Source organism: Bombina bombina, chromosome 1 (genome assembly GCF_027579735.1).
Source record: "Bombina bombina isolate aBomBom1 chromosome 1, aBomBom1.pri, whole genome shotgun sequence".
Taxonomy (NCBI): domain Eukaryota; kingdom Metazoa; phylum Chordata; class Amphibia; order Anura; family Bombinatoridae; genus Bombina; species Bombina bombina.
This window is the reverse complement of record NC_069499.1, coordinates 938,105,542-938,127,852: the sequence shown is the minus strand read 5'-3', so window position 1 is coordinate 938,127,852 and position 22,311 is coordinate 938,105,542. Positions and strand designations below refer to the sequence as shown.

The 22,311-nt window shown below is 42.8% G+C and overlaps 1 protein-coding gene across 1 annotated transcript in view; it reads right to left on the bottom strand.

Moving 5' to 3' along the window:
* Window positions 1–22,311, bottom strand: part of LOC128661728 (retinoblastoma-like protein 1) — a 387,986-nt gene that overhangs the window by 36,654 nt on the left and 329,021 nt on the right. Inside the window, exon 10 of the mRNA XM_053715950.1 lies at window positions 3,044–3,183. Coding sequence (XP_053571925.1) covers window positions 3,044–3,183 — 140 coding nt within the window. The remainder of the gene's footprint in view (window positions 1–3,043; window positions 3,184–22,311) is intronic.

The window sequence follows — 22,311 nt, the reverse complement described above, 5'->3', positions numbered from 1 at the left end:
TGAGGAAATTGAAGTCCCGCTGACTCGTAAGCTAAGCGTATAACACTCCTCAACCAAAAAGATAAGGAAGTCGAAGAAGTTTTAAGACCCTTACACTTCCCAGAGTAGATAAACAAGGAAGAAGTTTGCCTAAAATCCTTAGTAGCTTGAAGATAAAACTTTAAAGCTCGAACCACATCCAGATAATGAAGTAAACGTTCCTCCGAAGGAAGAGTATTAGGACACAAGGAAGGGACAATCTCCTGATTGATGTTACGATCAGACACAACCTTAGGGAGAAAACCCAAGCAGGTACGTAGGACAGCCTTATCAGTGTGGAACACCGTACAAGGAGGCTCACATTGCAAGGCAGCTATTTCAGAAACTCTGTGTGCTGACGCAATAGCCAATAGAAAAAGAACCTTCCAGGAAAACAATTTAATGTTAACCGAATGCATAGGCTCAAATGGAGCCCATTGCAAAAACTTAAGAACAAGATTTAAACTCCAAGGTGGATCATTAGATCTAAACACAGGTCTGATCCTAATCAGAGCCTTAACGAAAGATTGCATGTCAGGGAATTCTGCAAGCCTCTTGTGCAGCAAAATAGATAGAGCCGAAATCTGTCCCCTCAGGGAACTGGCAGAAAGGCCCTTCTCCAGACCCTCCTGGAGAAAATAAAGTATCCTGGCAACCTTAACCTTATGCCAGGCTAAACCATGCTCTTCACACCAGAATAACTAAGGTCTCCACACCTTATGATAGATGTGATGAGTAACAGGCTTAAGAGACTAAATGAGAGTATCAATAACACTCTCAGAGAAACCTCTCTTGGCTAGGACTAAGCGTTCAATCTCCACGCAGTCAGACTCAGAGAATCTAGATTTTGATGAACAAAAGGACCCTGTTCCAGCAGATCCCTGCGACAAGGTAACTTCCACGGAGGAGATGAGGAAATCCCCACCAGGTCCACGAACCACATCCTTCGCGGTCACAATGGAGCAATCAGTATCACTGATGCCTGCTCCTGCTTGATGCGGGCCACTACACGAGGAAGAAGTGGTAACGGCGGGAAAATGTAAATCAGATTGAACCTCCAAGGCACTGCTAATGCATCTATTAGCTCCGCTTGAGGATCCCTGAACCGCGACCCTTATCTGGGTAGCTTGGAATTGAAACGGGACGCCATGAGATCTATCTCCGGCGTCCCCCATTTGTTGCAAATCTCCGCAAACACCTCGGCATGGAGAAACCATTCCCCTGGATGAAAGGATTGTCTGCTGAGGAAATCCGCTTCCCAGTTGTCCACACCCGGAATCTGGATCGCTGACAGCGAGCAGTTGTGGGCCTCCGCCCACTCCAGAATCCAAGATACGTCCCTCATTGATAGGGAGCTTCTCGTTCTCCCCTGATGGTTGATGTAAGCCACGAGGTTATGTTGTCTGATAAACTGGGAAGAACCCAGAAGAGGCCAAGCCTTCAGAGCATTGAAGATTGCCCGAAGTTCCAGAATGTTGATCGGGAGGCAGGATTACTCTCGAGTCCACAGGCCCTGTGCCTTCCTGGCATCCCAAACAGCTCCCCATCCTGTTAGACTTGCGTCCGTAGTCACAATCTCCCAGGATGGTCTCAAGAAGGATGTCCCTTAGGACAGGTGATCTGGACAGAGCCACCAGGAGAGCGATTCTCTCGACTGGTTGTCCAGAGAAATCTGTTGAGACAGATCCGAATGATTGCTGTTACACTGCCTCAGCATGCACAGCTGTAGTGGTCTGAGATGGAATCTGGCAAAAGGAATGATATCCATGCTGAACACGATGAGACCAATCACCTCCATACACTGAGCCATAGAGGGCCCTACAGAGGTCTGGAGGGCCCTACAGAGGTCTGGAGGGCAAGACAAGCGGAAGTTAGATTGTAACGTCCACCCTGGTACTGGGAATAAGAGAACTCTTTTCTAAGTTTATCTTCCATACATGAGATTGAAGAAGAAACAGAAGGGATTTCGAATGGTCGTCTGCCAGATGACAAGATGGTGCTTGAACCAGAATATCATCCAAGTATGAAGCTACTGCTATACCTCTGGTTCTGGCAACTGCTAGCAGAACCCCCAGCACCTTCGTAAAAACTCTTGGAGCAGTAGCTAGACCAAACGGAAGTGCAATAAACTGGAAGTGCTGGTCCAGGAACGCAAATCTTAGGAACTTGAAGTGTTCGTTGTGGATTGGAACGTGAAGGTAAGCATCCATCAGATCTATAGTGGTCATAAACAGTCCTTCATGATCCTGTGCCGAAAGGCAAAGAATGACAGGGATATGAGGGAAGTAGGGGGGAGTATTTAAGCCTTTGGCTGGGGTGTCTTTGCCTCCTTCTAGTGGCCAGGTTCAGTATTTCCCAACAGTAAGGAATGATGCTGTGGACTCTCCTCATATTAAGAAGGAAATGTGGGTTTTATTTCCGTTTAAGGTATGTCACTGCCTGATGCAAAGGGGTCTAAATGTGCACAGTGCACCTAACAGACATAGGGACACAACTTACACCACCTCTCTATTAGACAAGTTGCTATGAGAGAGGGGACAACTTACTCATAAGTCTGTAATTTAGTGTCACCTCGTTATAAGACAGGGGATTTAGGTTAGAGTGGAAAGAAGCAAGAGAGTACCAGAATAAACCAGTATTATATATACCAATACTCTATTAAGATTTATATGGATATATGATCTCCAGCTCTCTATAAAAGCCAATCCATAATAAAATGTTCTACTTTACAAAGCACCCATCTCTGCCTACCTCCATGATACGAGGCAAAGAATTACTGAGAAGGTTGGGGAAGTGGGAGAAATATTTGTAGTTTTGTTTGGGGTGTATTTGCCTCCTCCTGTTGGCCAGGTTGAGTAATTCCCGTAGGTTATGAATGTTCTCGTGGACTCTCACTGCCAATAGAAGGAAATATTGCACTACTTTTGTAGTTCTGAATTATATTTCTAAACAAATGTTTATCGTTTAAGAATGAATGGGGATAGGTGGGGAAAAGAGAGGGAGAGAGAAAGGGAATAGAACATACCAGGTGCTCTTGTGTGCCGACTGCATATTTTAGTGCAAATAATTTAACCCGCTCAACATAGACATTGTTATAAAAGGTAATTAAATCTCCACGTTCCGCTTGTTCGCTGTTACTGGGAGTTGGATGACCATCATCAGAATCTGAAAAGAGAAACAAATCAGTTTTTATCAAAAGCTACACTTGGGAAATATTTACTGTCAACGCATCTCATTCACAAGAAAACTACAATTATTCACATCAACATTCTTTGAAAGCAAAAACATAATTTATGTAAGAACTTACCTGATAAATTCATTTCTTTCATATTAGCAAGAGTCCATGAGCTAGTGACGTATGGGATATACATTCCTACCAGGAGGGGCAAAGTTTCCCAAACCTCAAAATGCCTATAAATACACCCCTCACCACACCCACAAATCAGTTTAACGAATAGCCAAGAAGTGGGGTTATAAGAAAAAGTGTGAAAGCATCAAAAATAAGGAATTGGAATAGTTGTGCTTTATACAAAAAAATCATAATCACCACAAAAAAAGGGTGGGTCTCATGGACTCTTGCTAAAATGAAAGAAATGAATTTATCAGGTAAGTTCTTACATAAATTATGTTTTCTTTCATGTAATTAGCAAGAGTCCATGAGCTAGTGACGTATGGGATAATAAATACCCAAGATGTGGAACTTCCACGCAAGAGTCACTAGAGAGGGAGGGATAAAATAAAGACAGCCAATTCCGCTGAAAAATAATCCACACCCCAAAACAAAGTTTAAATCTTATAATGAAAAAAACTGAAATTATAAGCAGAAGAATCAAACTGAAACAGCTGCCTGAAGTACTTTTCTACCAAAAACTGCTTCAGAAGAAGAAAACACATCAAAATGGTAGAATTTAGTAAAAGTATGCAAAGAAGACCAAGTTGCTGCTTTGCAAATCTGATCAACCGAAGCTTCATTCCTAAACGCCCAGGAAGTAGAAACTGACCTAGTAGAATGAGCTGTAATCCTTTGAGGCGGAGTTCTACCCGACTCAACATAAGCATGATGAATCAAAGACTTTAACCAAGATGCCAAAGAAATGGCAGAGGCCTTCCGACCTTTCCTAGAACCAGAAAAGATAACAAATAGACTAGAAGTCTTTCGGAAATCTTTAGTAGCTTCAACATAATATTTCAAAGCTCTTACTACATCCAAAGAATGTAACGATCTTTCCTTAGAATTCTTAGGATTAGGACACAATGAAGGAACCACAATTTCTCTACTAATGTTGTTAGAACTCACAACTTTAGGTAAAAATTTAAATGAAGTCCGTAACACTGCCTTATCCTGATGAAAAATCAGAAAAGGAGATTCACAAGAAAGAGCAGATAACTCAGAAACTCTTCTAGCAGAAGAGATGGCCAAAAGAAACAAAACTTTCCAAGAAAGTAATTTAATATCCAGAGAATGCATAGGTTCAAAAGGAGGAGCTTGTAAAGCTCCCAGAACCAAATTCAAACTCCAAGGAGGAGAAATTGACTTAATGACAGGTTTGATACGAACCAAAGCCTGTACAAAACAATGAATATCAGGAAGATTAGCAATCTTTCTGTGAAACAGCACAGAAAGAGCAGAAATTTGCCCTATCAAGGAACTTGCAGACAAACCTTTATCCAGACCATCCTGAAGAAACTGTAAAATTCTAGGAATTCTAAAAGAATGCCAGGAAAAATGATGAGAAGAACACCAAGAAATGTAAGTCTTCCAGACTCGATAATATATCTTTCTAGACACAGATTTACGAGCCTGTAACATAGTATTAATCCCTGAGTCAGAGAAACCTCTATGACTAAGAATCAAGTGTTCAATCTCCATACCTTCAAATTTAATGATTTGAGATCCTGATGGAAAAATGGGCCTTGAGATAGAAGGTCTGGTCTTAACGGGAGAGTCCAAGGTTGGCAAGAAGCCATCCGAACAAGATCCGCATACCTAAACCTGTGAGGCCATGCTGGAGCCACCAGCAGTACAAACGAACGCTCTTTTAGAATCTTGGAAATCACTCTTGGAAGAAGAACTAGAGGCGGAAAGATATAGGCAGGATGATACTTCCAAGGAAGCGACAATGCATCCACTGCCTCCGCCTGAGGATCCCTGGATCTGGACAGATACCTGGGAAGTTTCTTGTTTAGATGAGAAGCCATCAGATCTATTTCTGGAAGACCTCAGATTTGAACAATCTGAAGAAATACCTCTGGGTGAAGAGACCATTCGCCCGGATGCAACGTCTGGCGACTGAGATAATCCGCTTCCCAATTGTCTATACCTGGGATGTGAACCGCAGAAATTAGACAGGAGCTGGATTCCGCCCATACAAGTATTTGAGATACTTCTTTCATAGCCAGAGGACTGTGAGTCCCCCCTTGATGATTGACATATGCCACGGTTGTGACATTGTCCGTCTGAAAACAAATGAACGATTCTCTCTTCAGAAGAGGCCACGACTGAAGAGCTCTGAAAATCGCACGGAGTTCCAAAATGTTGATTGGTAATCTCGCCTCCTGAGATTCCCAAACCCCCTGCGCTGTCAGAGACCCCCATACAGCTCCCCAACCTGTCAGACTGTTGAGATCACAGTCCAGGTTGGAAGAACAAAAGAAGCCCCTTGAACTAAACGATGGTGATCTGTCCACCACGTCAGAGAGTGTCGTACAATCGGATTTAAAGATTTTAACTGTGATATCTTTGTATAATCCCTGCACCACTGGTTCAGCATACAGAGCTGAAGAGGTCGCATGTGAAAACGAGCAAAGGGGATCGCGTCCGATGCAGCAGTCATAAGACCTAGAATTTCCATGCATAAGGCTACTGAAGGGAATGATTAAAACTGAAGGTTTCGATAAGCTGAAATCAATTTCAGACGTCTCTTGTCCATCAGAGACAAAGTCATGGACACTGAATCTATTTGAAAACCTAAAAAGGTTACCCTTGTCTGAGGAATCAATGAACTCTTTGGTAAATTGATCCTCCAACCATGTTCTTGAAGAAACGACACATGTGAAGACTGAGCAAGTACCAAGATATCGTCCAAATAAGGAAATACCACAATACCCTGTGTTCTCTGATTACAGATAGAAGTGCACCGAGAACCTTTGAAAAAATCCTTGGAGCCATTGCTAGGCCGAACGGCAGAGCCACAAATTGGTAATGCTTGTCTAGAAAAGAGAATCTCAGAAACTGAAAGTGATCTGGATGAATCGGAATATGCAAATATGCATCCTGCAAATCTATTGTGGACATATAATGCCCTTGCTGAACAAAAGGCAGAATAGTCCTTATAGTTACCATTTTGAATGTTGGTATCCTTACATAACGATTCAATATTTTTAAATCCAGAACTGGTCTGAAGGAATTCTCCTTCTTTGGTACAATGAATAGATTTGAGTAAAACCCCAGACCCTGTTCCAGAACTGGAACTGGCACAATTACTCCAGCCAACTCTAGATCTGAAACACATTTCAGAAACGCCTGAGCCTTCACTGGATTTATTGGAATGCGAGAAAGAAAAAATCTTCTTGCAGGTGGCCTTACCTTGAAACCTATTCTGTACCCTTGTGAAACAATGTTCTGAATCCAAAGACTGTGAATCGAATTGATCCAAATTTCTTTGAAAAATCGTAATCTGCCCCCTACCAGCTGCGCTGGAATGAGGGCCGCACCTTCATGTGGACTTGGGAGCTGGCTTTGGCTTTCTAAAAGGCTTGGATTTATTCCAGACTGGAGACGGTTTCCAAACAGAAACTGTTCCTTTAGGGGAAGGATCAGGCTTCTGTTCCTTATTCTGACGAAAGGAACGAAAACGATTAGCAGCCCTATATTTACCTTTAGATTTTTTATCCTGAGGTAAAAAAGTTCCTTTCCCCCCAGTAACAGTTGAAATAATAGAATCCAACTGGGAACCAAACAATGTATTACCTTGGAAAGAAAGGGAAAGCAAAGTTGACTTAGGAGACATATCAGCATTCCAAGTTTTAAGCCATAAAGCTCTTCTAGCTAAAATAGCTAAAGACATATACCTGACATCAACTCTAATGATATCAAAGATGGCATCACAAATAAAGTTATTAGCATGTTGAAGAAGTTTAACAATGCTATGAGAATTATGATCTGACACTTGTTGCGCCAAAGCCTCCAACCAAAAAGTGGAAGCTGCAGCAACATCAGCCAAAGAAATAGCAGGCCTAAGAAGATTACCTGAACATAAATAAGCTTTCCTTAGAAAGGAATCAATCTTCCTATCTAAAGGATCCTTAAAGGAAGTACTATCTGCCGTAGGAATAGTAGTGCGCTTAGCAAGAGTAGAGATAGCCCCATCAACTTTAGGGATTTTGTCCCAAAACTCTAATCTGTCAGATGGCACAGGATACAATTTCTTAAATCTTTTAGAAGGAGTAAAAGAATTACCCAGATTATTCCATTCCCTAGAAATTACTTCAGAAATAGCATCAGGGACAGGAAAAACTTCCGGAATAACTATAGGAGGTTTAAAAACCGAATTTAAACGCTTATTAGATTTAGTATCAAGAGGACTAGAATCCTCCATTTCTAATGCGATTAAAACTTCAAGTAAAGAACGAATAAATTCCATTTTAAATAAATATGAAGATTTATCAGTGTCAATATCTGAGACAGAATCCTCTGAACCAGAAAAATCCTCATCAGAAACAGACAAATCAGAATGATGATGTTCATTTAAAAATTCATCTGAGAAATTAGGAGTTTTAAAAGACCTTTTACGCTTACTGGAAGGAGGAATAACAGACATAGCCTTCCTAATAGATTTAGAAACAAAATCTCTTATATTAACAGGAACATCCTGAGTATTAGATGTTGATGGAACAGCAACAGGTAATGGAATATTACTAATGGAAATTTTATCTGCATTAGCAAGTTTATCATGACATTCATCACAAACTACTGCCGGAGGAACAGTTACCACAAGTTTACAACAAATGCACTTAACTTTGGTAGAACCAGCATCAGGCAGCGTTTTTCCAGAAGTAGCTTCTGATCCAGGGTCAATCTGACATCTTGCAATATGTAAGAGAAAAAAACAACATATAAAGCAAAATCTATCAAATTCCTTAAATGACAGTTTCAGGAATGGGAAAAAATGCCAATGAACAAGCTTCTAGTAACCAGAAGCAAAAGAAAAATGAGACTTAATTAAAAGGGAAAAAAAGGTGGAGACAATGACGCCCACATTTTTTAGCGCCTAAATGCTTTTGGCGCCAAGAATGACGCCACATCCGGTGACGCCGACATCTTTGGCGCAAAACGTCAAAAAAATGACGCAATCACGAACAACTTCCGGCGACAAGTATGACGCCGGAAAAGACGAAGAATTTTTTTGCGCCAAAAAAGTCCGCGCCAAGAATGACGCAATAAAATGAAGCATTTTCAGCCCCCGCGAGCCTAACAGCCCACAGAGAAAAAAGTCAATTTAAAGGTAAGAAAAAATTGATAATTCATATGCATTATCCCAAATAATGAAACTGACTGTCTGAAATAAGGAATATTGATCATCCTGAATCAAGGCAAATAAATGTTTAAACACATATATTTAGAACTTTTAAATAAAAGTGCCTAACCATAGCTTAGAGTGTCACAAAAAATAAGACTTACTTACCCCAGGACACTCATCTACATGTAGTAGAAAGCCAAACCAGTACTGAAACGAGAATCAGTAGAGGTAATGGTATATAAGAGTATATCGTCGATCTGAAAAGGGAGGTAAGAGATGAATCTCTACGACCGATAACAGAGAACCTATGAAAAAGATCCCGTAGAAGGAGACCATTGAATTCAAATAGGCAATACTCTCCTCACATCCCTCTGACATTCACTGCACACAGAGGAAAACCGGGCTCCAGCCTGCTGCGAAGCGCATATCAACGTAGAATCTAGCACAAACTTACTTCACCACCTCCACGGGAGGCAAAGTTTGTAAAACTGATTTGTGGGTGTGGTGAGGGGTGTATTTATAGGCATTTTGAGGTTTGGGAAACTTTGCCCCTCCTGGTAGGAATGTATATCCCATAAGTCACTAGCTCATGGACTCTTGCTAATTACATGAAAGAAAACATAATTTATGCTTACCTGATAAATTTATTTCTCTTGTGATGTATCGAGTCCACGGATTCATCCTTACTTGTGGGATATTCTCCTTCCCAACAGGAAGTGGCAAAGAGAGCACCCACAGCAGAGCTGTCTATATAGCTCCCCCCTTAGCTCCACCCCCCAGTCATTCGACCGAAGGCTAGGAAGAAAAAGGAGAAACTATAGGGTGCAGTGGTGACTGAAAGTTTAAAAATAAAAATATATATGCCTGTCTTAAAAAACAGGGCGGGCCGTGGACTCGATACATCACAAGAGAAATAAATTTATCAGGTAAGCATAAATTATGTTTTCTCTTGTAAGATGTATCAAGTCCACGGATTCATCCTTACTTGTGGGATACCAATACCAAAGCTTTAGGACACGGATGAAGGGAGGGACAAGACAGGGACCTTAAACGGAAGGCACCACTGCTTGTAGAACCTGTCTCCCAAAAATAGCCTCCGAAGAAGCAAAAGTATTGAATTTGGAAAAAGTATTAAGCGAAGACCAAGTCGCCGCCTTACAAATCTGTTCAACAGAAGCCTCATTTTTAACAGCCCATGTGGAAGCCACAGCTCTAGTAGAATGAGCAGTAATTCTTTCAGGAGGCTGCTTTCCAGCAGTCTCATAGGCCAAACGGATGATGCTTTTCAGCTAAAAAGAAAGAGGTAGCCGTAGCCCTTTGACCTCTCCGTTTACCAGAATAAACAACAAACAATGAAGATGTTTAACGGAAATCTTTAGTTGCTTGTAAGTAAAACTTTAAAGCACGAACCACATCAAGATTGTGTAACAGACGTTCCTTCTTTGATGAAGGATTAGGGCACAGAGAAGGATCAACAATCTCTTGATTGATATTCTTATTAGAAACAACCTTAGGAAGAAACCCAGGTTTGGTACGCAAAACCACCTTATCTGCATAGAAAACAAGGTAAGGGGAATCACATTGTAAAGCAGATAGCTCAGAAACTCTAAGAGCCGAAGAGATAGCTACTAAAAACAAAACTTTCCAAGATAGAAGCTTAATATCTATGGAATGCATAGGTTCAATTGGAACCCCTTGAAGAACTTTAAGAACTAAGTTTAGGCTCCATGGCGGAGCAACAGGTTTAAATACAGGCTTGATTCTGACTAAAGCCTGACTAAATTCTTGAACGTCTGGGACATCTGCCAGACGTTTGTGTAGTAGAATAGACAAAGCAGATATTTGTCCTTTAAGGGAACTAACAGATAATCCCTTCTCCAAACCCTCTTGGAGAAGAGACAATATTCCAGGAATCCTAATCTTACTCCACGAGTAACCTTTGGATTCACACCAATAAAGATATTTGCGCCAAATCTTATGATAGATCTTCCTGGTGACAGGCTTTCTAGCCTGAATCAGGGTATCAATGACCGACACAGAGAAACCACGCTTTGATAAAATCAGGCGTTCAATCTCCAAGCAGTCAGACGCAGAGAAATTAGATTTAGATGCGTGAACGGACCTTGGATTAGAAGGTCCCGCCTCATTGGCAGAGCCCACGATGGAACTGAGGACATGTCCACTAGGTCTGCATACCAAATCCTGCGTGGCCACGCAGGTGCTATCAGAATTACCGAAGCTCTCTCCTGCTTGATTCTGGCAACCAGACGTGGGAGGAGAGGAAACGATGGAAATACATAGGCCAGATTGAAGGACTAAGGCACTGCTAGAGCATCTATAAGTACCGCCTTGGGATCCCGGGACCTGGACCCGTAACGAGGAAGTTTGGCATTCTGACGAGACGCCATCAGATCCAATTCTGGTGTGTCCCATAGCTGAATCAGCTGGGCAAATACCTCCGGATGGAGTTCCCACTCCCCCGGATGAAAAGTCTGACACCTTAGAAAATCCGCCTCCCAGTTCTCTACCCCTGGGATGTGGATTGCTGAGAGATGGCAAGAGTGATCCTCTGCCCACCGGATTATTTTGGTTACCTCCATCATCGCTAGGGAACTCCTTGTTCCTCCTTGATGATTGATATAAGCTACAGTCGTGATTTTGTCTGACTGATATCTGATGTATTTGGCCGCAGCAAGCTGAGGCCACGCCCGATCGCATTGAATATCGCTCTCAGTTCTAGAATGTTTATCGGGAGGAGAGCTTCCTCCCGAGATCATAAGCCCTGTGCTTTCAGGGAGTTCCAGACTGCACCCCAACCTAGCAGGCTGGCATCTGTCGTTAAAATGAGCCACTCTGGCCTGCGGAAACACATTCCCTGAGACAGATGGTCCTGAGACAACAACCAGGGAAGAGAATCTCTGGTCTCTTGGTCCAGATGCAGTTGAGGAGATAAATATGCATAATCCCCATTCCACTGTTTGAGCATGCATAGTTGCAGTGGTCTGAGGTGTAGGCGGGCAAAAGGAACTATGTCCATTGCCGCTACCATGAGTCCGATTAACTCCATACACTGAGCCAGTGATGGCCGAGGAATGGAATGAAGAGCTCGGCAAGTGGTTAAAAGTTTTAATTTTCTGACCTCCGTCAGAAATATTTTCATTTCTACCGAGTCTATCAGAGTCCCTAGGAAGGAAACTCTTGTGAGACTGAAGAGAGAACTCTTTTTTTATGTTCACCTCCTACCCGTGAGCTCTCAGGAAAGCCAACACGATGTCCGTGTGAGACTTGGCTAGCTGGAAAGTCGACGCCTGAATTAAGATGTCGTCTAGATAAGGCGCCACTGCTATGCCCCGTGGTCGAAGAACCGCCAGAAGGGACCCTAGTACTTTTGTGAAAATTCTGGGAGCCGTGGCCAACCCGAAGGGAAGGGCCACAAACTGGTAATGCCTGTTTAGAAAGGCGAATCTGAGAAATTGATGATGATCTCTGTGAATAGGGATGTGTAGATACGCATCCTTTAAGTCCACGGTAGTCATATATTTACCCTCCTGGATCAGAGGTAGAATAGTCCGAATAGTCTCCATCTTGAATGATGGAACCTTGAGGAACTTGTTTAGAATTTTGAGATCCAAGATTTGTCTGAAAGTTCCCTCTTTTTTGGGACCCACAAACAGGTTTGAATAAAACCCTAGCCCCCGTTCCTCTATTGGGACTGGGCGGATCACCCCCATGGTATGTAGGTCTTCTATACAGCGTAAGAACGCCTCTCTCTTTGTCTGGTTTACAGACAATCGAGAAATGTGAAATCTCCCCCTTGGAGGGGAGTCTTTGAATTCCAGAAACTACCCCTGGGACACAATTTCTAAAGTCCAGGGATTGTGAACATCTCTTGCCCAAGCCTGAGCGAAGAGTCTGCCCCCTACTAGATCTGGTCCCGGATCGGGGGCTACCCCTTCATGCTGTTTTAGAAGCAGCTGCAGGCTTCTTGGCCTTTTTACCCTTGTTCCAAGCCTGGTTAGGTCTCCAGACTGACTTGGATTGGGCAAAATTCCATTCTTGCTTTGCAGTAGAGGAAGCTGAAGCGGGACCACTCTTAAAGTTCCGAAAGGAACGAAAATTATTTTGTTTGGTCCTCATCTTACTTGATCTATCCTGAGGGAGGGCATGATCTTTCCCTCCAGTGATGTCTGAAACAATCTCTTTCAGTTCAGGCACGAATAGGGTCTTACCTTTGAAAGGAATGTTCAAAAGTTTAGATTTAGATGACACATCAGTAGACCAGGACTTAAGCCATAACGCCCTGCGTGCTAAAATGGCAAAACCTGAATTCTTTGCCGCTAATTTAGCCAGTTGAAATGCGGCATCTGTAATAAAAGAATTAGCCAACATAAGGGCCTTAAAGTGATGGTCAAGTATGACTAACTACATCTTGCGATCCTAATGTAACTAGCAAAATAATGTGACTTTCATTCATCATATTCATTCTAGTTTGTGCGCTATCTTATATTATTTTCCTACCTTACTAATATCCATCCTCCTCCCGTCGATTGTCCGCCATTGTTTTTTCTGCCGTCACGTGTTTTTATTATCCAATTACAGTACAGGCCACTCGGGGAATCAGCTCTAAGTAAAAACACCCTTATTCAATTCTGCGCATGCCCTAGCTCCGTAATCGCATCCTAATCTCTGTCTCACCGCGGTTACGGAGCTAGGGCATGCGCAGAATTGAATAAGGGTGTTTTTACTTAGAGCTGATTCCCCGAGTGGCCTGTACTGTAATTGGATAATAAAAACACGTGACAGCAGAAAAAACAATGGCGGACAATCGACGGGAGGAGGATGGATATTAGTAAGGTAGGAAAATAATATAAGATAGCGCACAAACTAGAATGAATATGGCGAAATGATGAATGAAAGTCACATTATTTTGCTAGTTACATTAGGATCGCAAGATGTAGTTAGTCATACTTGACCATCACTTTAATTCTGTCCATAATCTCCTCTAATGGAGTCTCCATTTGAAGAGCCTCCTCTAGAGCCTCAAACCAAAAAGCAGCTGCAGTCGTTACAGGAACAATGCACGCAATAGGTTGGAGAGAAAAACCTTGATGAACAAAAATCTTCTTCAAGAGACCCTCTAATTTTTTTATCCATAGAATCCTTGAAAGCACAACTGTCTTCGATAGGTATAGTTGTACGCTTAGACAGAGTAGAAATAGCTCCCTCCACCTTAGGAACGGTCTGCCATGAGTCCCTTATGGTGTCAGATATGGGAAACATTTTCTTAAAAACAGGAGGGGGAGTGAATGGAATACCTGGTCTATCCCACTCCTTAGCAATAATATTCACAATCCTCTTAGGGACTGGAAAAAAACATCAGTGTAAACAGGGACCTCTAAGTATCTATCCATTTTACACAATTTCTCTGGGACCACTATAGGGTCACAATCATCTAGAGTTGCTAATACCTCCCTGAGCAATAAGCGGAGGTGTTCAAGCTTAAATTTAAAGGCCGTCATATCAGAATCTGTCTGAGGAAGCGTCTTTCCTGAATCAGAAATTTCTCCCTCAGATAACAAATCCCTCACCCCTTCAGAGCATATCAGATATGGCTACTAAAGCATGAGATGGCTCAGCATTTTTCCTTAACCCAGAGCTGTCCCGCTTTCCTTGTAAACCAGGCAGTTTGGATAAAACCTCTGTGAGGGTTGTATTCATAACTGTGGCCATGTCTTGTAAAGTAAATGAATTTGACGCACTAGAGGTACTTGGCGTCACTTGTGCGGGCGTTACTGGTTGTGACACTTGGGGAGAGCTAGATGGCGAACCCTCATTTACTTCTGACTGAGAATCATCTATTGCTCTATTTTTAAGTGCTAATATATGTTCTTTATAATTTATAGACAAATCAGTACAATTGGGACACATTCTAAGAGGGGGTTCCACAATGGCTTCCAAACATATTGAACAAGGATTTTCCTTGGTGTCAGACATGTTAAACAGGCTAGTAATGTAACAAGCAAGCTTGGAAAACACTGTAATCAAAGTAAATAACACTCAGAAATAAACCGGTACTGTGCCTTTAAGAGAAAAAAAGCTGCACAAGTTCTGCAAAACAGTGTAAAAAAGCAGTAAACTTAACGAAATTTTTACAGTAGTATCTTACAGCCTTAGTAACTTTGCACAGCTATGCAAATTAACAATTAACCCCTTAATGGCAAAACCGGATTGAAAAAATGTCAAACCTGGTAAAAAAGACTTTCAGCACCTTGCCACAGCTCTGCTGTGGCGCCTACCTGCCCTTCAGAACGATTTACAGCCCTCAAACACAGCAGGAACCACCGAAGAAGCAGTTGGAAGTCTCTAAGAAAAAGAAACTGTGCAACTGAGGCGCAAAAAAACAGAATTTATGTTTACCTGATAAATTACTTTCTCCAACGGTGTGTCCGGTCCACGGCGTCATCCTTACTTGTGGGATATTCTCTTCCCCAACAGGAAATGGCAAAGAGCCCAGCAAAGCTGGTCACATGATCCCTCCTAGGCTCCGCCTACCCCAGTCATTCGACCGACGTTAAGGAGGAATATTTGCATAGGAGAAACCATATGGTACCGTGGTGACTGTAGTTAAAGAAAATAAATTATCAGACCTGATTAAAAAAAAAAAACCAGGGCGGGCCGTGGACCGGACACACCGTTGGAGAAAGTAATTTATCAGGTAAACATAAATTCTGTTTTCTCCAACATAGGTGTGTCCGGTCCACGGCGTCATCCTTACTTGTGGGAACCAATACCAAAGCTTTAGGACACGGATGAAGGGAGGGAGCAAATCAGGTCACCTAAATGGAAGGCACCACGGCTTGCAAAACCTTTCTCCCAAAAATAGCCTCAGAAGAAGCAAAAGTATCAAACTTGTAAAATTTGGTAAAAGTGTGCAGTGAAGACCAAGTCGCTGCCCTACATATCTGATCGACAGAAGCCTCGTTCTTGAAGGCCCATGTGGAAGCCACAGCCCTAGTGGAATGAGCTGTGATTCTTTCGGGAGGCTGCCGTCCGGCAGTCTCGTAAGCCAATCTGATGATGCTTTTAATCCAAAAAGAGAGAGAGGTAGAAGTTGCTTTTTGACCTCTCCTTTTACCGGAATAAACAACAAACAAGGAAGATGTTTGTCTAAAATCCTTTGTAGCATCTAAATAGAATTTTAGAGCGCGAACAACATCCAAATTGTGCAACAAACGTTCCTTCTTTGAAACTGGTTTCGGTTTTAAACACTAAAAAACTCTAAGCCATCTCCGTGGAGATGTTGCCTGTACAACGGCAAAGAGAATGACTGGGGTAGGCGGAGCCTAGGAGGGATCATGTGACCAGCTTTGCTGGGCTCTTTGCCATTTCCTGTTGGGGAAGAGAATATCCCACAAGTAAGGATGACGCCGTGGACCGGACACACCTATGTTGGAGAAACAGAATTTATGTTTACCTGATAAATTACTTTCTCCAACGGTGTGTCCGGTCCACGGCGTCATCCTTACTTGTGGGATATTCTCTTCCCCAACAGGAAATGGCAAAGAGCCCAGCAAAGCTGGTCACATGATCCCTCCTAGGCTCCGCCTTCCCCAGTCATTCGACCGACGTAAAGGAGGAATATTTGCATAGGAGAAATCATATGATACCGTGGTGACTGTAGTTAAAGAAAATAAATTATCAGACCTGATTAAAAAACCAGGGCGGGCCGTGGACCGGACACACCGTTGGAGAAAGTAATTTATCAGGTAAACATAAATTCTGTTTTCTCCAACATAGGTGTGTCCGGTCCACGGCGTCATCCTTACTTGTGGGAACCAATACCAAAGCTTTAGGACACGGATGAAGGGAGGGAGCAAATCAGGTCACCTAGATGGAAGGCACCACGGCTTGCAAAACCTTTCTCCCAAAAATAGCCTCAGAAGAAGCAAAAGTATCAAATTTGTAAAGTTTAGTAAAAGTGTGCAGTGAAGACCAAGTCGCTGCCTTACATATCTGATCAACAGAAGCCTCGTTCTTGAAGGCCCATGTGGAAGCCACAGCCCTAGTGGAATGAGCTGTGATTCTTTCAGGAGGCTGCCGTCCGGCAGTCTCGTAAGCCAATCTGATGATGCTTTTAAGCCAAAAAGAGAGAGAGGTAGAAGTTGCTTTTTGACCTCTCCTTTTACCAGAATAAACAACAAACAAGGAAGATGTTTGTCTAAAATCCTTTGTAGCATCTAAATAGAATTTTAGAGCACGAACTACGTCCAAATTGTGCAACAAACGTTCCTTCTTTGAAACTGGATTCGGACACAAAGAAGGCACGACTATCTCCTGGTTAATGTTTTTGTTAGAAACAACTTTCGGAAGAAAACCAGGTTTAGTACGCAAAACCACCTTATCTGCATGGAACACCAGATAAGGAGGAGAACACTGCAGAGCAGATAATTCTGAAACTCTTCTAGCAGAAGAAATTGCAACCAAAAACAAAACTTTCCAAGATAATAACTTAATATCAACGGAATGTAAGGGTTCAAACGGAACCCCCTGAAGAACTGAAAGAACTAAATTGAGACTCCAAGGAGGAGTCAAAGGTTTGTAAACAGGCTTGATTCTAACCAGAGCCTGAACAAAGGCTTGAACATCTGGCACAGCTGCCAGCTTTTTGTGAAGTAACAAAGACAAGGCAGAAATCTGTCCCTTCAAGGAACTTGCAGATAATCCTTTCTCCAAACCTTCTTGAAGAAAGGATAGAATCTTAGGAATTTTTATCTTGTCCCAAGGGAATCCTTTAGATTCACACCAACAGATATATTTTTTCCATATTTTGTGGTAGATTTTTCTAGTTACAGGCTTTCTGGCCTGAACAAGAGTATCAATGACAGAATCTGAGAACCCTCGCTTTGATAAGATCAAGCGTTCAATCTCCAAGCAGTCAGTTGGAGTGAGACCAGATTCGGATGTTCGAACGGACCTTGAACAAGAAGGTCCCGTCTCAAAGGTAGCTTCCATGGTGGAGCCGATGACATATTCACCAGGTCTGCATACCAAGTCCTGCGTGGCCACGCAGGAGCTATCAAGATCACCGATGCCCTCTCCTGATTGATCCTGGCTACCAGCCTGGGGATGAGAGGAAACGGCGGGAATACATAAGCTAGTTTGAAGGTCCAAGGTGCTACTAGTGCATCTACTAGAGTCGCCTTGAGATCCCTGGATCTGGACCCGTAGCAAGGAACCTTGAAGTTCTGACGAGAGGCCATCAGATCCATGTCTGGAATGCCCCACAACTGAGTAATTTGGGCAAAGATTTCCGGATGGAGTTCCCACTCCCCCGGATGAAATGTCTGACGACTCAGAAAATCCGCTTCCCAATTTTCCACTCCTGGGATGTGGATTGCAGACAAGTGGCAGGAGTGAGTCTCCGCCCATTGAATGATTTTGGTCACTTCTTCCATCGCCAGGGAACTCCTTGTTCCCCCCTGATGGTTGATGTACGCAAAAGTCGTCATGTTGTCTGATTGAAACCGTATGAATTTGGCCTTTGCTAGCTGAGGCCAAGCCTTGAGAGCATTGAATATCGCTCTCAGTTCCAGAATATTTATCGGGAGAAGAGATTCTTCCCGAGACCAAAGACCCTGAGCTTTCAGGGGTCCCCAGACCGCGCCCCAGCCCACCAGACTGGCGTCGGTCGTGACAATGACCCACTCTGGTCTGCGGAAGCTCATCCCCTGTGACAGGTTGTCCAGGGACAGCCACCAACGGAGTGAATCTCTGGTCCTCTGATCTACTTGTATCGTCGGAGACAAGTCTGTATAATCCCCATTCCACTGACTGAGCATGCACAGTTGTAATGGTCTTAGATGAATTCGCGCAAAAGGAACTATGTCCATTGCCGCTACCATCAAACCTATTACTTCCATGCACTGCGCTATGGAAGGAAGAGGAACAGAATGAAGTATTTGACAAGAGTTTAGAAGTTTTGATTTTCTGGCCTCTGTCAGAAAAATCCTCATTTCTAAGGAGTCTATTATTGTTCCCAAGAAGGGAACCCTTGTTGACGGAGATAGAGAACTTTTTTCTACGTTCACTTTCCACCCGTGAGATCTGAGAAAGGCCAGGACAATGTCCGTGTGAGCCTTTGCTTGTGGAAGGGACGACGCTTGAATCAGAATGTCGTCCAAGTAAGGTACTACTGCAATGCCCCTTGGTCTTAGCACCACTAGAAGGGACCCTAGCACCTTTGTGAAAATTCTTGGAGCAGTGGCTAATCCGAATGGAAGTGCCACAAACTGGTAATGCTTGTCCAGAAATGCGAACCTTAGGAACCGATGATGTTCCTTGTGGATAGGAATATGTAGATACGCATCCTTTAAATCCACTGTGGTCATGAATTGACCTTCCTGGATGGAAGGAAGAATTGTTCGAATGGTTTCCATTTTGAACGATGGAACCTTGAGAAACTTGTTTAGGATCTTGAGATCTAAGATTGGTCTGAATGTTCCCTCTTTTTTGGGAACTACGAACAGATTGGAGTAGAACCCCATCCCTTGTTCTCCTAATGGAACAGGATGAATCACTCCCATTTTTAACAGGTCTTCTACACAATGTAAGAATGCCTGTTTTTTTATGTGGTCTGAAGACAATTGAGACCTGTGGAACCTCCCCCTCGGGGGAAGCCCCTTGAATTCCAGAAGATAACCTTGGGAGACTATTTCTAGCGCCCAAGGATCCAGAACATCTCTTGCCCAAGCCTGAGCGAAGAGAGAGAGCCTGCCCCCCACCAGATCCGGTCCCGGATCGGGGGCCAACATCTCATGCTGTCTTGGTAGCAGTGGCAGGTTTCTTGGCCTGCTTACCTTTGTTCCAGCCTTGCATTGGCCTCCAGGCTGGCTTGGCTTGAGAAGTATTACCCTCTTGCTTAGAGGACGTAGCACTTGGGGCTGGTCCGTTTCTGCGAAAGGGACGAAAATTAGGTTTATTTTTGGCCTTGAAAGACCTATCCTGAGGAAGGGCGTGGCCCTTGCCCCCAGTGATATCAGAAATAATCTCTTTCAAGTCAGGGCCAAACAGCGTTTTCCCCTTGAAAGGAATGTTAAGCAATTTGTTCTTGGAAGACGCATCCACTGACCAAGATTTTAGCCAAAGCGCTCTGCGCGCCACAATAGCAAACCCAGAATTTTTCGCCGCTAATCTAGCCAATTGCAAAGTGGCGTCTAGGGTGAAAGAGTTAGCCAATTTGAGAGCATGAATTCTGTCCAAAATCTCCTCATAAGAAGAATCTTTATTGAGCGCCTTTTCTAGTTCATCGAACCAGAAACACGCTGCTGTAGTGACAGGAACAATGCATGAAATTGGTTGTAGAAGGTAACCTTGCTGAACAAACATCTTTTTAAGCAAACCCTCTAATTTTTTATCCATAGGATCTTTGAAAGCACAACTATCTTCTATGGGTATAGTGGTGCGTTTGTTTAGAGTAGAAACCGCCCCCTCGACCTTGGGGACTGTCTGCCATAAGTCCTTTCTGGGGTCGACCATAGGAAACAATTTCTTAAATATAGGGGGAGGGACGAAAGGTATGCCGGGCCTTTCCCATTCTTTGTTTACAATGTCCGCCACCCGCTTGGGTATAGGAAAAGCTTCGGGGGGCCCCGGGACATCTAGGAACTTGTCCATTTTACATAATTTCTCTGGAATGACCAAATTCTCACAATCATCCAGAGTAGATAACACCTCCTTAAGCAGGGCGCGGAGATGTTCCAATTTAAATTTGAATGTAATTACATCAGGTTCAGCTTGTTGAGAAATTTTCCCTGAATCTGAAATTTCTCCCTCAGACAAAACCTCCCTGGCCCCCTCAGATTGGTGTAGGGGCACTTCAGAACCAATATCATCAGCGTCCTCATGCTCTTCAGTATTTTCTAAAACAGAGCAGTCGCGCTTTCGCTGATAAGTGGGCATTTTGGCTAAAATGTTTTTGATAGAATTATCCATTACAGCCGTTAATTGTTGCATAGTAAGGAGTATTGGCGCACTAGATGTACTAGGGGCCTCCTGTGTGGGCAAGACTGGTGTAGACGAAGGAGGGGATGATGCAGTACCATGCTTACTCCCCTCACTTGAGGAATCATCTTGGGCATCATTTTCTCTAAATTTTGTGTCACATAAATCACATCTATTTAAATGAGAAGGAACCTTGGCTTCCCCACATACAGAACACAGTCTATCTGGTAGTTCAGACATGTTAAACAGGCATAAACCTGATAACAAAGTACAAAAAACGTTTTAAAATAAAACCGTTACTGTCACTTTAAATTTTAAACTGAACACACTTTATTACTGCAAATGTGAAAAAGTATGAAGGAATTGTTCAAAATTCACCAAAATTTCACCACAGTGTCTTAAAGCCTTAAAAGTATTGCACACCAAATTTGAAAGCTTTAACTCTTAAAATAACGGAACCGGAGCCGTTTTTATATTTAACCCCTTTACAGTCCCTGGTATCTGCTTTGCTGAGACCCAACCAAGCCCAAAGGGGAATACGATACCAAATGACGCCTTCAGAAAGTCTTTTCTATGTATCAGAGCTCCTCACACATGCATCTGCATGTCATGCTTCCCAAAAACAAGTGCGCAATAGAGGCGCGAAAATGAGGCTCTGCCTATGATTAGGGAAAGCCCCTAGAGAATAAGGTGTCCAATACAGTGCCTGCCGGTTATTTTACATAATTCCCAAGAATAAAATAATTCCTCAAAGCTATGAAGTATTAAAATATGCTTATATATCAATCGTTTTAGCCCAGAAAATGTCTACAGTCTTAAAAGCCCTTGTGAAGCCCTTTTTTTCTTATGTAATAAAAATGGCTTACCGGATCCCATAGGGAAAATGACAGCTTCCAGCATTACATCGTCTTGTTAGAAATGTGTCATACCTCAAGCAGCAAAAGTCTGCTCACTGTTTCCCCCAACTGAAGTTAATTCCTCTCAACAGTCCTGTGTGGAAACAGCCATCGATTTTAGTAACGGTTGCTAAAATCATTTTCCTCTTACAAACAGAAATCTTCATCACCTTTCTGTTTCAGAGTAAATAGTACATACCAGCACTATTTTAAAATAACAAACTCTTGATTGAATAATAAAAACTACAGTTAAACACCAAAAAACTCTAAGCCATCTCCGTGGAGATGTTGCCTGTACAACGGCAAAGAGAATGACTGGGGAAGGCGGAGCCTAGGAGGGATCATGTGACCAGCTTTGCTGGGCTCTTTGCCATTTCCTGTTGGGGAAGAGAATATCCCACAAGTAAGGATGACGCCGTGGACCGGACACACCTATGTTGGAGAAATAGGCCCCTCCCACCTAACTCGATGTTTTGAGGCCTATTAGAAAAACACCTGAGTCTCTCTTAATTAACCATGTGGGCATCATTTACTGAACAAACAAAAACGTTTTTTTTTTTTTTTAACAGTGTCACCAGTAACTTATGAACCCTTCAAGCAAGCTGAAATTCCTATCCGAGTGTCTGAACACAGCTTACCCTTCCCTCATGTGGATATTTCCAGCCTTTTCTAGAATTAACACAGTGTGTCTAGAAAAAATATTGACTGAACATACCTCATATGCAGCTTAGCATGCAAACTGTTCCCCCAACTGAAGTTTTCCTGTACTCTTCAGCCCTTGTGAGAACAGCAGTGGATCTTAGTTACAAAGTGCTAAGATCATAATCCTCCTTGCAGAAATCTTCATCCCTTTTCTGCCAAAGAGTAAATAGTACACA